Source organism: Heloderma suspectum, chromosome 2 (genome assembly GCF_057233095.1).
Source record: "Heloderma suspectum isolate Gila_16-S chromosome 2, 16-S_ref, whole genome shotgun sequence".
NCBI lineage: Eukaryota > Metazoa > Chordata > Lepidosauria > Squamata > Helodermatidae > Heloderma > Heloderma suspectum.
Window position 1 is genome coordinate 293,066,184 of NC_139459.1, and position 14,633 is coordinate 293,080,816.

General features: G+C 44.6%; 1 protein-coding gene across 1 annotated transcript in view; it reads right to left on the minus strand.

Moving 5' to 3' along the window:
• EFCC1 (EF-hand and coiled-coil domain containing 1) overlaps nt 1–14,633 on the minus strand; it is a 115,155-nt gene that overhangs the window by 29,095 nt on the left and 71,427 nt on the right. The window contains exon 3 of the mRNA XM_084839935.1: nt 10,936–11,078. Within this exon, the coding sequence (XP_084696061.1) occupies nt 10,936–11,078 (143 nt within the window). The remainder of the gene's footprint in view (nt 1–10,935; nt 11,079–14,633) is intronic.

Here is a 14,633-nt window from a genome sequence, read left to right on the forward strand (position 1 = left end):
GTCAAATATGCTATAAAAATTCCAATCTAAATAAATAAATAAATAAAACTACCAGTAAACAGTTCCTCAAAAGTGCCAAGTGTAGGAAGTAGCAAACAGATTGCTGCTTACGGCTTGCAGCAAATGATCTCTCATGTTCCCCACTCGATTCTGGCACGGTTCTTAAAGACTCCCAACCCCAACAGAGGCCGAGGTGTCTGTGTTGATGTTCAGTCTCTTCCCTCTGCCCTGGATATTCCTGGACATATTTGCCTGGTGGCTTCTTTGCTATCCGTTATGTGCCAGGCAAGGTCCATTCGTTGTTTCATTCCTTAATGGCTTTTGGTGATATCTGAGATCCATTTTAATGGCTTATTTGCTGCTTTTATCAGAGTTTCACTTTCTGGTCCCACTATTTGTTTGCCATTCTTATTTCTCTATTTTTATGGCTGTTGTCATTCTATTATATTTAGTGGTTTATATGCATGCCACCATGAGGCCTTCTGGTGAAAGGTAGGGTACAAATGTAAAAAAAAAAAAAATTAAGTATGCAGTACGCCATGAGTGGGGAACCTGTGGCCCTCTAGGTGTTCTTAGACTACAACTCCCATCATTCCTGGCCATTGGTCATGCTGGCTGGGGCTGATGGGAATTAGAGTCCATCATAATCTGGGGGGCGACAGGTTCCCCAGCCCTGCTATAGGCTGTGAGAGATATTTAACTATTGGCTCAATCACATACCCACTGACCCGGAAGTAAGCCCCATTGAACACAATAGGACTTGCTTCTGGGTAGATATGTATAGGAGAGTGCTGAGTTAATTTGAATCATGTGATGTACTCATTATTTTGTATCAGTTGTATGTTAGGTATTTTAAAAGAGGGAGAAGGAAAGAGAGGTGCCACAAGGTTCTGCCAACAAGGGCTTGCAAGTAGGGCTTTTAATATCTTTTAGCACATTTTTGCCTCTATTGGTGTGAGGCAGATTGAACACCTTTTATTGTGCCCAGCAGAGGGCACTGTTGTAAAACAAAACAAAAACCAAGAAGAGCCCACTAGATCTTATAGCAGACACTAGCTTATGCTAAAATACAGTACAATTTCCTCCTCTTCTCTAGTAACAAAAGAGAAAAAACACTTTAACCCCGATTATACTAAGCACACAATTCAGTATTACTATTTCTGGTTTTCAATTCTGCTATTTACCAAAAAGTTATTTACTCATTCACCTCTTATGTAGTTTTACGTACAACGGTCTTGAAACACACAATTGCCTCACAGCATTTATCTTCGTTGTTGTTGTTGTTCAGTCGTTCAGTCGTGTCCGACTCTTCGTGGCCCCATGGACCATAGCACGCCAGGCCTTCCTGTCCTCCGCTCTCTCCTGGAGTGTGCTCAAGTCCATATTCATTGCATCGGTGATGCTATCTAGCCATCTCATCCTCTGCCATCCCCTTCTCCTTTTGCCTTCAGTCTTTCCCAGCATCAGGGTCTTTTCCAGGGAGTTTTCTCTTCGCATTAGGTGGCCAAAATATTTGAGCTTCAGCTTCAGTATCTGTCCTTCCAATGAGCACTCAGGGTTGATTTCCTTTAGGATGGACTGATTCGACCTCCTTGCAGTCCAGGGGACTCGTAAGAGTCTTCTCCAGCACCACAGTGCGAAGGCATCAATTCTTTGGCACTCAGCCTTCCTTATAGTCCAGCTCTCACAGCCATACGTTGCTACTGGGAAAACCATAGCTTTGATTAGACGGACCTTTGTCAGCAAGGTGATGTCTCTGCTTCTTACTATGCTGTCTAGGTTGGCCATAGCTTTCCTCCCCAGGAGCAAGTGTCTTTTAATTTCATGGCTACAGTCACCGTCTGCGGTGATCTTGGAGCCCAAGGAAATAAAATCTGTCACTGCTTCCATTTCTTCCCTTTCTATATGCCAGGAAGTGATGGGCCCAGATGCCATGATCTTCGTTTTTTTAATGTTGAGTTTCAAACCAGCTTTTCCACTCTCTACTTTCACCCTCAACAAGAGGCTCTTTAGATCCTCTTCGCTTTCTGCCACTAGGGTGGTATCGTCTGCGTATCTGAGGTTGTTGATAATTCTCCCGGCAATCTTAATTCCGACCTGTGATTCATCCAACCCGGCGTTTCTCATGATGTACTCTGCATATAAATTAAATAAACAGGGCGGCAATATGCAGCCTTGTCGTACTCCTTTCCCAATTTGGAACCAATTTTATTTATTTATTTATTTATTTATTTAATCGCCCATCTGGCTGGTCACCCAGCCTCTCTGGGCGATGTACAACATATAATAAAACAGTTTAAAACAATAAAATTCTACAATGAAAACATTTTCTAAAATACCCTAACCCACCCCAAATACCTGCCTGAACAACCACGTTTTTAATGCATGGCAGAAGCTCATTAAAGAGGGGGCATGACAGAGTTCCTTAGGGAGGGAGTTCCACAGAGTGGGAGCCACCACAGAAAAGGCCCTCTCCCTCGTCCCCACCAGTCTAGCTGTCCTGGCTGACGGGACAGAGAGAAGGCCATCCGAAGCTGATCTTGTTAAGCAGCCTGTCTGGTGTTGCTGGAGGAGCTCCTTAAGATAGGCTGGGCCGGAACCATATAGGGTTTTAAAGGTTAAAACCAACACCTTGAATTTGGCCCAGAAAACAACTGGTAACCAGTGCAACTCCTTCAGCATTGGAGTGATGTGATCTTGCCGGCGGCTGCCTTTAATCAGGTGAGCCGCCGTGTTCTGTACCAGCTGCAGCTTCCAAACTGTCTTTAAGGGTAACCCCACGTAGAGCGCATTACAGTAGTCTAAACGAGAGGAGACCAGGGCATGTACTACCAATGGGAGCAGATGGTCAGGAAGGAAGGGGCGCAGCCGCCGTATCAGATGGAGTTGATACAGCGCTGTCCGGCTCACAGCTGACACCTGAGCCTCCAAGGACAGCTAGGAGTCCAAAATGACCCCCAGGCTGCAGACCTGGTCTTTCAAGGGTAGCCGTACCCCATTCAACACCAGGTCAACATCCCCCAACCTCCTTTTGACTCCCACCAGAAGTACCTTGGTCTTGTCAGGGTTCAGCTTCAGCTTATTCCTCCCCATCCAGCCACTCACCGTCTCCAGACATTTGGACAGGGATTCTATGGCCAACCTTGGTGAAGATTGGAATGAGAGGTAGAGCTGTGTGTCATCCGCAAACTGATGACACTGCACCCCAAACCTCCTGATGATAACCCCCAGTGGCTTCACATAGTTGTTAAACAGCATCAGGGAGAGGATGGAACCCTGTGGCACCCCACAAGTGAGTGGCCACGGGTCCGAAACCTCCTCTCCCAGTGCTACCCTCTGGTACCTGCCGGAAAGGAAGGACCAGAACCACCGCAATACAGTGTCTCCAGTGCCCAACCCCTTCAGGCGGTCCAGGAGGATACCGTGGTCAACGGTATCAAAAGCCGCTGAGAGGTCAAGGAGAACAAGGAAGGAGCATTCACCCCTATCCAGAGCCCTCCTTGTATCATCCACCAAGGTGACCAAGGCCATTTCTGTCCCATGCCCAAGCGCCTGACTGAAATGGGTCTAGAAAATCGGCTTCTTCCAAGTGTGCCTTCAACTGCATTGCCACCACCCGCTCAATCACCTTGCCCAAAAATGGCAGATTTGAGACTGGGCGAAAGTTGTTCAGAACTTGGGGATCCAAGGAGGGCTTCTTTAAGAGCAGTCTTATCACTGCCTCCTTGAGGGCTCATGGCATCACTCCCTCCTCAAGAGAGGTGTTCACCACCGCCTTGATCCCCTCACCCAGTCTCTCTCTGCAGCCCATAATGAGCCAAGATGGGCAAGGATCAAGTAAACAGGTAGTTGACCTTAGAGATGAAAGCACCTTGTCCACTTCATCAGAAGGAAGAAGCTGGAACCAATCCCACAAAGCCGGTTTGCCACAGCCTGCCTCTTGCTCACTAAATGTATCCACAGCGTACGGAGTAATACTCCTAATCCGATCAATTTTCTCTGCAAAGTGTCTTGCCAAGGCCTCACAGGAGGCCTTAGAATGCTCCAGTGGTTCCGGAACCACAGGACCGACCAGGCTCCAGACCACTTGGAACAGCCTCCTGGGACAGCACTTTGCAGACGCGATAGAGGCAGCATAATATTCCTTTTTTGCTGCCTTCACCACCACGTGATCGGCTGAAGATACAGCTCTAGCCCGTGTCTGATCGTCTTTGGAGCGAGACTTCCGCCACCGGCGCTCTAGCCGTCTCACCTCCTGTTTTAGAGTTCGTAACTGCAGATTGAACCGTGGTGCAATCCGAGCCCTGTTCAGGGGGAGAGGGCGTTTCGGAGCCACCCAATCTAATACCCCAGTGATTGCGGCATTCCAGCCACCCACCAGGGTCTCGACCGAGTGGCTGTTGGCGTGCTCCAGAGAATCCCCAAGCGCGTTCAGGAATCCATTCGGATCCATACGACGGCTGGGGCAGACCATTTTAATGGGTCCTCCACCCATGCGGAGGGGTTGTGGAACCGAGAAGTCTAACATCACCAGATAGTGATCTGACCATGACAAGGGGGTGGTGGATATACCCCTGACTTCCAGATCACTCCCGACTTCTCCAGAAACAAACACAAGGTCTAGTGCATGACCGGCTGCATGGGTGGGCCCAGTTGGAATATGGTGCAGCTCCCAGGAAGCCATGGTCTCCATGAAGTCCCGAGGTGCTCCTGTGAGGATAGCCTCCAAATGTATGTTGAAGTCCCCCAACACCAATAAGTTAGGGCACTGTACACACACATCAGAGACCACCTCAACCACCTCAGCCAGGGAGTCAGTCATGTAGCGGGGTGGATGGTACACGAGCAGAATCCCCAGACTGCCCTTCGGGCCCAACCCCTAGTATATGCACCCAGCAACCTTGGTCTCCTGGAGAGGGGGTCTGGTGAAGACCAAGGACTCTTGGTAGAAAACAGCCACTTCCCCTCCCCGATCCCCAGCCCTTGGCTGCTGTGCATATGAAAATCCGGCTGGAAACATAGCCACCAGAGTTGGAGCAGCAGCCTCAGCCAGCCAGGTCTCTGTAATACATATGAACCAATCGGTTTTCCATATCCGGTTCTTACTGTTGCTTCTTGTCCCTCGTACAGGTTTCTCAGGAGAGGGGTAAGGTGGTCTGGTACTCCCATCTCTTTAAGAATTTGCCACATTTTTTTATGATCCACACAATCAAAGGCTTTAGCGTAGTCAATGAAGCAGAAATAGACGTTTTTCTGGAATTCTCTTGCTTTCTCCATGATCCAGCGAATGTTGGCGATTTGATCTCTAGTTTCTCTGCCTCTTCAAAACCGCGCTTGTACTTCTGGTAGTTCTCGGTTCACATGCTGCTGAAGCCTAGCTTGTAGGATTTTGAGCATCACCTTGCTGGCATGTGAAATGAGCGCAATTGTATAGTAGTTTGAACACTCTTTGGCACTGCCCTTCTTTGGAAATGGAATGTAAACTGACTTTTTCCAGTCTTGTGGCCACTGTTGAGTGTTCCAAATTTGTTGGCATATTGAGTGCAGTACTTTAACAGCATCATCTTTTAGGATCTTAAATAGCTCAGCTGGAATACTGTCATCTCCGCTAGCTTTGTTGTTAGTAATGCTTCCTAAGCCCACTTGACTTCACTCTCGAGGATGTCCGGCTCAAGTTCAGTGACCGCACTATCATGGCTATCAGGGACATTCAGATCTTTCCTGTATAGTTCTTCTGTGTATTCTTGCCACCTCTTCTTAATCTCATCTGCTTCTGTTAGGTCCCTGCCTTCTTTGTCCTTTATCATGCCCGTCTTTGCACAAAACGTTCCCTTGAGATCTCCAATTTTCTTGAAAAGATCTCTAGTCTTTCCCATTCTGTTGTTTTCCTCGATTTCTTTGCATTGATCATTTAAGAAGTCCTTCTTGTCTCTCCTTGCTATTCTCTGGAACTCTGCATTCAGTTGGATATATCTTCCCCTTTCTCCCTTTTTCGCTTCCCTTCTTTCCTCAGCTACTTGTAAAGCTCATCAGACAGCCACTTTGCTTTCTTGCATTTATTTTTCTTTGGGATGGATTTCGTTGCTGCCTCCTGAACAATGTTACGGACCTCCGTCCATAGTTCCTCAGGCACTCTGTCTATCAGGTCTAATCCCTGAAATCTATTCCTCACCTCCACTGTATACCTGAATGGTTTAGTGGTTTTCCCTACGTTCTTCAATTTAAGCCGAAATTTTGCAACAAGAAGCTCATGATCTGAGCCACAGTCAGCTCCAGGTCTTGTTTTTACTGACTGTATGGAGCTTCTCCATCTTTGGCTGCAAAGGACATAATCAATCTGATTTCGATATTGACCATCTGGTGATGTCCATGTGTAGAGTCGCCTCTTGTGCTGTTGGAAAAGAGTGTTTGCTATGATCAGCATGTTCTCTTGGCAAAACTCTATTAGCTTTTGTCCTGCTTCATTTTGAACACCAAGGCCATGCTTGCCTGTTATCCCGGTGATTTCTTGACTTCCTACTTTAGCATTCCAATCCCCTATGATGAAGAGGACATCTTTTTTTGGTGTTAGTTCTAGAAGGTGTTGTAGGTCTTCATAGAACCGATCAACCTCAGCTTCTTCGGCCTCAGTGGTTAGGGCATAGACTTGAATTACTGTGATGTTGAATGGTTTGCCTTGGATTCGTACTGAGATCATTCTGTTGTTTTTGAGATTGTACCCCAGTACTGCTTTTCCCACCCTTTTGTTGACTATGAGTGCTACTCCATTTCTTCTAAGGGATTCTTGCCCACAGTAGTAGATATAATGGTCACCTGAATTAAATTCGCCCATGTTTGTCCATTTGAGTTCGCTGATTCCCAAGATGTCGGCTTTGGCCCAGCCGCTTCACTCTTTCTGGCGCTACTTGGAAATTCCCTCTGCTCTTCCCCAGTAGTATATTGGATACCTTCTGACCTGAGGGTCTCATCTTCCGGCGTCATCTCTTTTAGCCTTGTGATATGTTCCATGGGGTTTTCTTGGCAAGAATACTGGAGTGGGTTGCCATTTCCTTCTCCAGTGGACCACATTTTGTCAGAACTCTCCACCACGACCTGTCCGTCTTGGGTGGCACTGCACAGCATAGCTTATGGCTTAACTGAGTTATGCAAGCCCCTCTGCCACAACATGGCAGTGATCCATGAAGGGGCATTTATCTTACATGCATATATTTCATAACTTAAATTTAACCTTTAGATTTCAAACCTCTCCTTAAAATATAACAATTTTGTCATCAATGATTCTTAAACTGACTGACATTGTTTCTATCTGATTGCAAGAATCACAACTGCTGAAAGGAATAAATCAAGGGGAATCACATCTCTACACCAGCCTAAAATCCTGCATTTAAAACGGGGCTTTCTGCTCTGGATAGGGGCGAATGCCCCTTCCTTGTTCTCATCGACCTCTCAGCGGCTTTTGATACCGTTGACCACGGTATCCTCCTGGACCGCCTGGAGGGGTTGGGCACTGGAGACACTGTATTGCGGTGGTTCTGGTCCTTCCTCTCCAGCAGGTACCAGAGGGTAGCACTGGGAGAAGAGGTTTTGGATCCGTGGCCACTCACTTGTGGGGTGCCACAGGGTTCTATCCTCTCCCTGATGCTATTTAACATCTATGTGAAGCCACTGGGGGTTATCAACGGGAGGTTTGGGGTGCGGTGTCATCAGTATGTGGATGACACGCAGCTCTACCTCTCGTTCCAATCTTCACCAAGGTTGGCCGCAGAATCCCTGTCCAAATGTCTGGAGACGGTGAGTGGCTGGATGGGGAGGAATAAGCTGAAGCTGAACCCTGACAAGACCGAGGTACTTTGGTGGGAGACAAGAGGAGGTTGGGGGATATTGACCTGGTGTTGAATGGGATACGGCTACCCTTGAAAGACTAGGTCCGCAGCCTGGGGGTCATTTTGGACTCCCAGCTGTCCTTGGAGGCTCAGGTGTCAGCTGTGAGCTGGACAGCGCTGTACCAACTCCATCTGATACGGCAGCTGCGCCCCTTCCTTCCCGACCATCTGCTCCCATCGGTAGTACATGCCCTGGTCTCCTCTCGTTTAGACTACTGTAATGCGCTCTACGTGGGGCTACCCTTGAAGACGGTTCGGAAACTGCAGCTGGTACAGAATGCAGCGGCTTGCCTGATTAAAGGCAGCTGCCGGCAAGATCACATTACTCCAGTGCTGAAGGAGTTGCACTGGTTACCAGTTATTTTCCGGGCCAAATTCAAGGTGTTGGTTTTGACCTTTAAAACCCTATATGGTTCCGGCCCAGCCTATCTTAAGGAGCGCCTCCAGCAACACCAGACAGGCTGCTTAACAAGACGAGCCTTGGATGGCCTTCTCTCCGTCCCGTCAGCCACGACAGCTAGACTGGTGAGGATGAGGGAGAGGGCCTTCTCTGTGGTGGGCCCCACTCAGTGGAACTCCATCCCTAGGGAACTCCGTCATGCCCCGTCTTTAATGAGCTTCCGCCACGCATTAAAAACGTGGTTGTTCAGGCAGGTATTTGGGGTGGGTTAGGGTATTTTTAGAAATATGATGTTTTTAATGCAGAATTTTATTGTTTTAAACTGTTTATTGTTGTACATCGCCCAGAGTGGCTGGGTGACCAGCCATATTGGCGATTCATAAATTTAATTAATAAATAAAAATAAATATCACAATGACTCCCATTTTCACATGCTTCTTTCCCCCCCCACCCCTTTCCCCCTCCTTCTCCCCCTTATCGGAGTCTTCCATTATCTTTCATTGATCTCTATCCTCTTCTTGCTGCTTTTACTCTTTTCACAAGCGGAACACAATGGGGTAATTTGATAGCTCATTATCTGCGATCTATTTAAAAACGGAACAAAGGGCATTTAGTGCAGGAGACGCCCTGGACGATCACAGCGTCATGTAAACAGGCCTCAAAGTTCTGTGAGGGAGCAATCTCAATCGCAGGATAAAGGCTCCGTGTGAAGAAAGCCAGGACACTCTCTCTCTCTCTCTCTCTCTCTCCCCCCCCCCATCTCTGCGTTTAGTTATGCTGATGGGTGCTGGTGGCTGGCTAAGGATCTCAAGCCTTAAACTCAAGGCATGCTATAAAGAAGGGAAACTCAACGTAAAGACGACTCTTCTTCGAAATATCCAGGGAGCATGTACAGGTGTATGGAGAGAAGAGTTTTTATCCAATTTCTTTTTCATCTCTGCTCATGATCTTATGAAACAGAATCCTGTCACTTTCTTATTGTTTTTGGCAGAAACGTATACTCAGTAAAGTTTTATCTTTGTAAAAGAAAAGTTGAGCTTATATGGTTTTATTTTTAATTTCTGCTACCTGAACATGTCTAATCACTAAGCTAATGTAAAGAGGGCAGGGGCATAAAGTTGTTTTACCCTGGGGGCGGGGGGGCAAAGTGGTTTCCAGGGAGTGCAATCCCTAGAACATAAAAAATAAAACATAAAACTGTTTTATCCTAGAGGGAATCCCAGGACTTGGATCTTTGTCCCATAGTTGACTAGGAAAGTTATTCCAGGGAAGTAACCCAGGGGTGGTGGAGACTACACAGTCTTATATAAGGAGGTTAAATGTACAGGAATATTAAAAAGTGTATCCCCTCACTCACATAGACCCCTCCAATCCATTTTTAAACAGGAAAAGGAAACAAACTGGAACACAATGGGGGAAATACTGTATTGGCAACCATCTTCTAGCCCCAAGTTGAGGAAGGCACATAGTCCCATGCCAAAGCTTGCTGTTTAAATTCAGGCGATGGCTGCACAACTGCTATCTCAACTGTGCCTTTTTATCATTTAATGGATATGAAAATAGAAGATCTTTGTGCAAGTGATCAGCCATTCTTTCTGTGGTAGATCAATATTTGCAGTTGCTTATATGATTGGGCAAGGGGAAGAAAGAGGGTTGTTCTGCTCCTTTCCTTTGTGATAAAAGGTTTCCATGCAGAGACTGTACATGCTTATGTTTTTCTAGCTCTGCTCTGGAAAAATACTAGCGAGATGTAGGCTTGCTGATCCTGCAGGCATGAGTAGGAATTCACACTGAATTGCATGCAATCCTATCAGTAGGCACACAGAGACCACTATGTTTATGGCAGTGGTTAATGCAGCATATGTTAAATCCTTTAACACCATTTCAGAGACATAAATTGAGGAGAGGGGGAGGGCAAAATGGTTTCTAGGGAGAATTTTCCATTTGGAAAATTACTGTAAAGTGTTTTCTTGACGCAGACAGTACCTGAAGTTCATATCTGAACACAACATTAGATACTAACAAGCCAAAGGAAACCCACTAGCATTAAATTGTCCCAAGTAATTCTATTTGAAAAGGCAATCTGCCATGTCTTAGAAACATGGTGAAAATGCAACGGCCATCTTGAGAAGGCAACTGTAGGTCGCTCCCTGGGACGACTGCTTCGCATGAGCAAGTATAGCAGATCATCATATGTATTGGGTGTTCCCCCTGAATGGCTGTTTAAAAAAATGGCTCAGTCTTCATGGCAATGCTTCACATGAACAGTTCACTATGTGGAGGTAGCCACCACAGAGAGCAATTTAAAGTGGCCTCCATCTGGAAGCTCTGTCTTGTATATTATCCCTTAGATCAGCCTTCTCCAACTTGGCACCCTCTGCTGTCTGGGGAATGCTGGTAGTTGTTAGACTTCTAAACATGCATAGGATTGCAGTCTTAGATAATAGCTGATAATCTATACTTATGAAAAAACACATTCAAAATACTTTCAAGAAAATCTAGGGGTTTGATGTATACTTGCAATGTAGTGCCAATAATGTCCTTGTAATTTCCTTTGTTAAAAATCGTCACCCTTGATATTTAGAGGGGAGTTTCCCCCTCAAGAACATGACAGTAGAAGAACTGTGCCATATTTACACAGACTGTCCATACCGTTCTCTGATATCCCTGCACCACCAGTTGGGGAACTTCTATCTTGCTGCACAACTGATAAGGCATATTGTCCATCCGCTGCTGTACTTGCCTTCTGCTCTGAGCTGCCTTGTGAAGGAAGGCGAAGTTTCAAGACTTCTGACCTGGAAAAAGAAAGGTAAACCAACAAAAGAAATTAAACGGAGAGGAATCTAAATCTACAAGCAAAGTTGAAGCATTTGGTATTGCATGGTGTTCCATAATCCTCAAGTGGTTTCACCAAGGGTAATATCTGCACCAGCCAATTTTTACACCACCTGTGTAGGATATGCTGCTAGCAGCTTGGGCAGTCCACATTTAGTAGTGGCCCAGTTCAGACATCATGGCCAAACCACAGCTTGTTAGTTGGGGCCATGCTTCATTCATGCTGTCCTTGCTCCCTTGATTCCTTCCCTCACTTCCTCCTTCGAGATAACCATAATTTGTTGTTATATCCAAATCAGACAAACCTCCAAATTAAAACTGATTTGTGCTGGATTTCAGTGCTATAATTGGTAAATCCTAAAAAGAGCTCCCAAGCTCTTAGGATCAGCAGTGGTAATCCAGACAACTGTTTATTTCCAACCCAGATGTTGTCCTGTAGCCTCCTTTTCCACCACCATCAGGGCATGTTATCATTTTCTTTAATCTGATTATATGCACATCCTCCTATTCAACAAGCATTCTAGAAACCTCCTCATAATTTCATTTCTGATTTGCACAATAGTTCTTGCTTAATAATCCTGATCTGAAAAAATGTATCCTTTTAAGCCCCTTCTTCCTCAGATTTTTCATGCCTCAGCAAAATTAGCAGTGCATAAAAGAGGGCGCCATCTGACTGTGAAACATAGTTCAAAAGAGAAACTTGCCCCTTTGAAACAAACAAAACAAAAACAAAAACAGCACAATTATCACTGGATGAAGGTAAGTACATTTGCATTTTATCTCGGATTGGAGTCTCAAATTTTGAACAATATGAAGCCCTTTATAACAGATTCCAAAAGCTAGTTTTGAAAAACACAGATTAAAGTTTAACACTGAGCATCACATGCCAGTGTGGAAATCTTTCCTAGCAGATGTACATGAACATTTAACCGTTTAATGGGTTCTGCTGATCATTCTGGTTTTTCACAATGGGGATTCTTGCTATAAACTAGTTTAATGCCCTCCACACATTCAGGGTCTTAATGAAAAATAACCCTTCTCATAAAATTTAGTTAACTTTCTTAGGCATTTGGTCCGACTGACTACTGTGGGTGAAGCAGATTCAGTTTTTTTAAAAGCTTTAAAATCTTCTAAGCTTCTCTTTAAGGCTTCAGACAACAGCTAAAATACTAAAGTCACCTTCTTATTTACTAATTGCTTTAGAAGAACTTAAATTGAAGCAGGTACCTGCTAATATGAACCAAGTTTTACCCGTAAAGGAAAACCCTTGAGAAGTTTTACTCTTAAAGGCAGCCTAAAAATAATTTTAGATAAAATAAAATAAAAAAGTCTGGGGTCAGTATAGATCAGGTATGGGCAACATGCAGCTCACAGACTCCATGTGGCCCCCACCTCTCCCAGTTGTCCCTGCCTTACTTAAAAAAAAAAAAAAGGGAAAAAAGTCACAATTTGCTGCTGGAATTCAGTGGCAGACCACTATAGAAGCTTAGAAGAGACCAATTTAGCTTGTTTCTTTTACTTCCCTTCACCTTTCCCCAATATTGGCTTCTGGACTGCCCAAAATTGCCCAACCCTGGTATAGCTCTGATATGATATAATGTTCTTCTCTCATTGTTAAATGACTTGCTTGTCTACTCTTCATCAAAGTGAACAGGCTGCCAGTTCAGAAATGTAAACATATTACAAATTGTATCTACTTATTATAATAGTAATACTTGCAGAGCACCAAACAGCATTAAGCACCATTCAGCATTAAGTACATTAAGCCAAACATACAACAAAAAAACTGAGGTACTCTGGAAGCTACTGCGGTTTATTTAATGGTGTGTGCGCGCGCATATACATGTATTGAATTTGACTAGAATTAAAGACCATGAAACTTAATTTTCTAAATATTTATTTTATTTCCTATTAACCTAACACAAGTAAAATATTACATTTTAAGACTCTTAACTCAAGTAAAATATTAAATACCAATACTGCAAGATAATAACTAGGTAGGCTGTGTCCACCTTTTAAAATCATGTTGACTGGCCTCACCCAAGCCTGCCCTGAATTCCACCCTGGGGTGCATAATGAACTAACAACCAAGAGTCCAATTTAATACTGATGATACTGCCTATAGGCTTTTTGTTATTGTCACCACAAGTAAAGGAGCTAGAGATTTGCTTCTTCTTTTTTTAAGGAGAAAGCAAACAATTCAAGGAAAGGGCCTAGAATATCCTTAAGCAACCCAGAACTCAATACACCCCCCACCCCCGCAGCTATTGCCATGAGGTTTTCAGTGCACATTCTTATATTTGTAATATTTTTATCTGTAAATATTTGTAATATTTAATTACATTGCCTTGTTCACTTGAACGGATTCTTTCTCTGCCATGTAGAGAGACAGAAAGAGAAGAGAAGAGGTCTAAGGAGCCCTACTTTTATACGTTTGGGGTTTGTTTGTTTTTTGCTTAGTCTGTAACATTAAATTCAAAATCTTGCGCAAGCTGAGGAAGGAGTACATCTGAATTGCTCAAAATGCATGGTCCTTCCTCAGAAAAGATACATTCATATGCACACTATATTAGCTCAGACAAAGCATAACTTGCATGGTGTCAAATGTGCATGCTCCCAAGAATTAGTTTTGCCCTCCACACCACAAATGACATTTCCACAGGCCCAAATGTCTAAGTCAGGCCATTGTAAATCTCCAGGACCTGGTTTACCACAACGTGGCATATTCCAGATTGTGTGTGTGCGCGCGTGTGTGAGTGTGCGCGCCATCTTCCTGTCTTCACACTCCCACTCCATGGGAGTGAGGGGTTGTTTGTTCTTAACAAACAGCCTTAGCTTTCTGCTTTAGATGAGAAAACATCGAAGGCGAGAGTTCTGTAAATCTCACTGAAACCTCTCCCTTTTTCAAATCTGGGCTTGGCTCTTTTTCATTAGCATTCATAAAACATCTGATAAATGTTGAGGAAGAGTGAATAAGCAGCACGTTCGTATGGAGTAAAGATCTGAGGGGAGGGCAGCTCTGAGAAAGCCTGGGTCTGGGAAGTGTGCATGTACCATGCAGTGTAGCAAGGTTTCCATAGAGACAGTCAAACAGGCCACATTCATTTTAAGGCTTTTGTATTGAAGATAATGACAAGCTTGAAAGAGGTAAAATCTAGAAGCAGGGAGACTGCATAGTGTTGGGCCTCAAAGTAGCGTCTATGACTAACTGACTTTTAATTAAGGCTATTCTTACTGTCATTGGAACTTTTAACAAGAAGTCAAGGTAGCTGCTTCTATAACTAAAAACTGGAACTAGTTTGGATTGTTTGCCTGATTGGATAAAAAAGTACGTTACCATGCATTCGTATGTGTTTATAGAGGACAGGGCTGTCATGGTCTGTTAACCATGGTAGTCTCTGCTGGATGTTTGCCTCAATCATCTCATATTCAGAGAAAGACCACCTCTGAATAGGGGAGTTCATTTTTTGTCTATCTTCAACATGCTTTGCTTGCAGGCCTGAAAAGCATCTGGC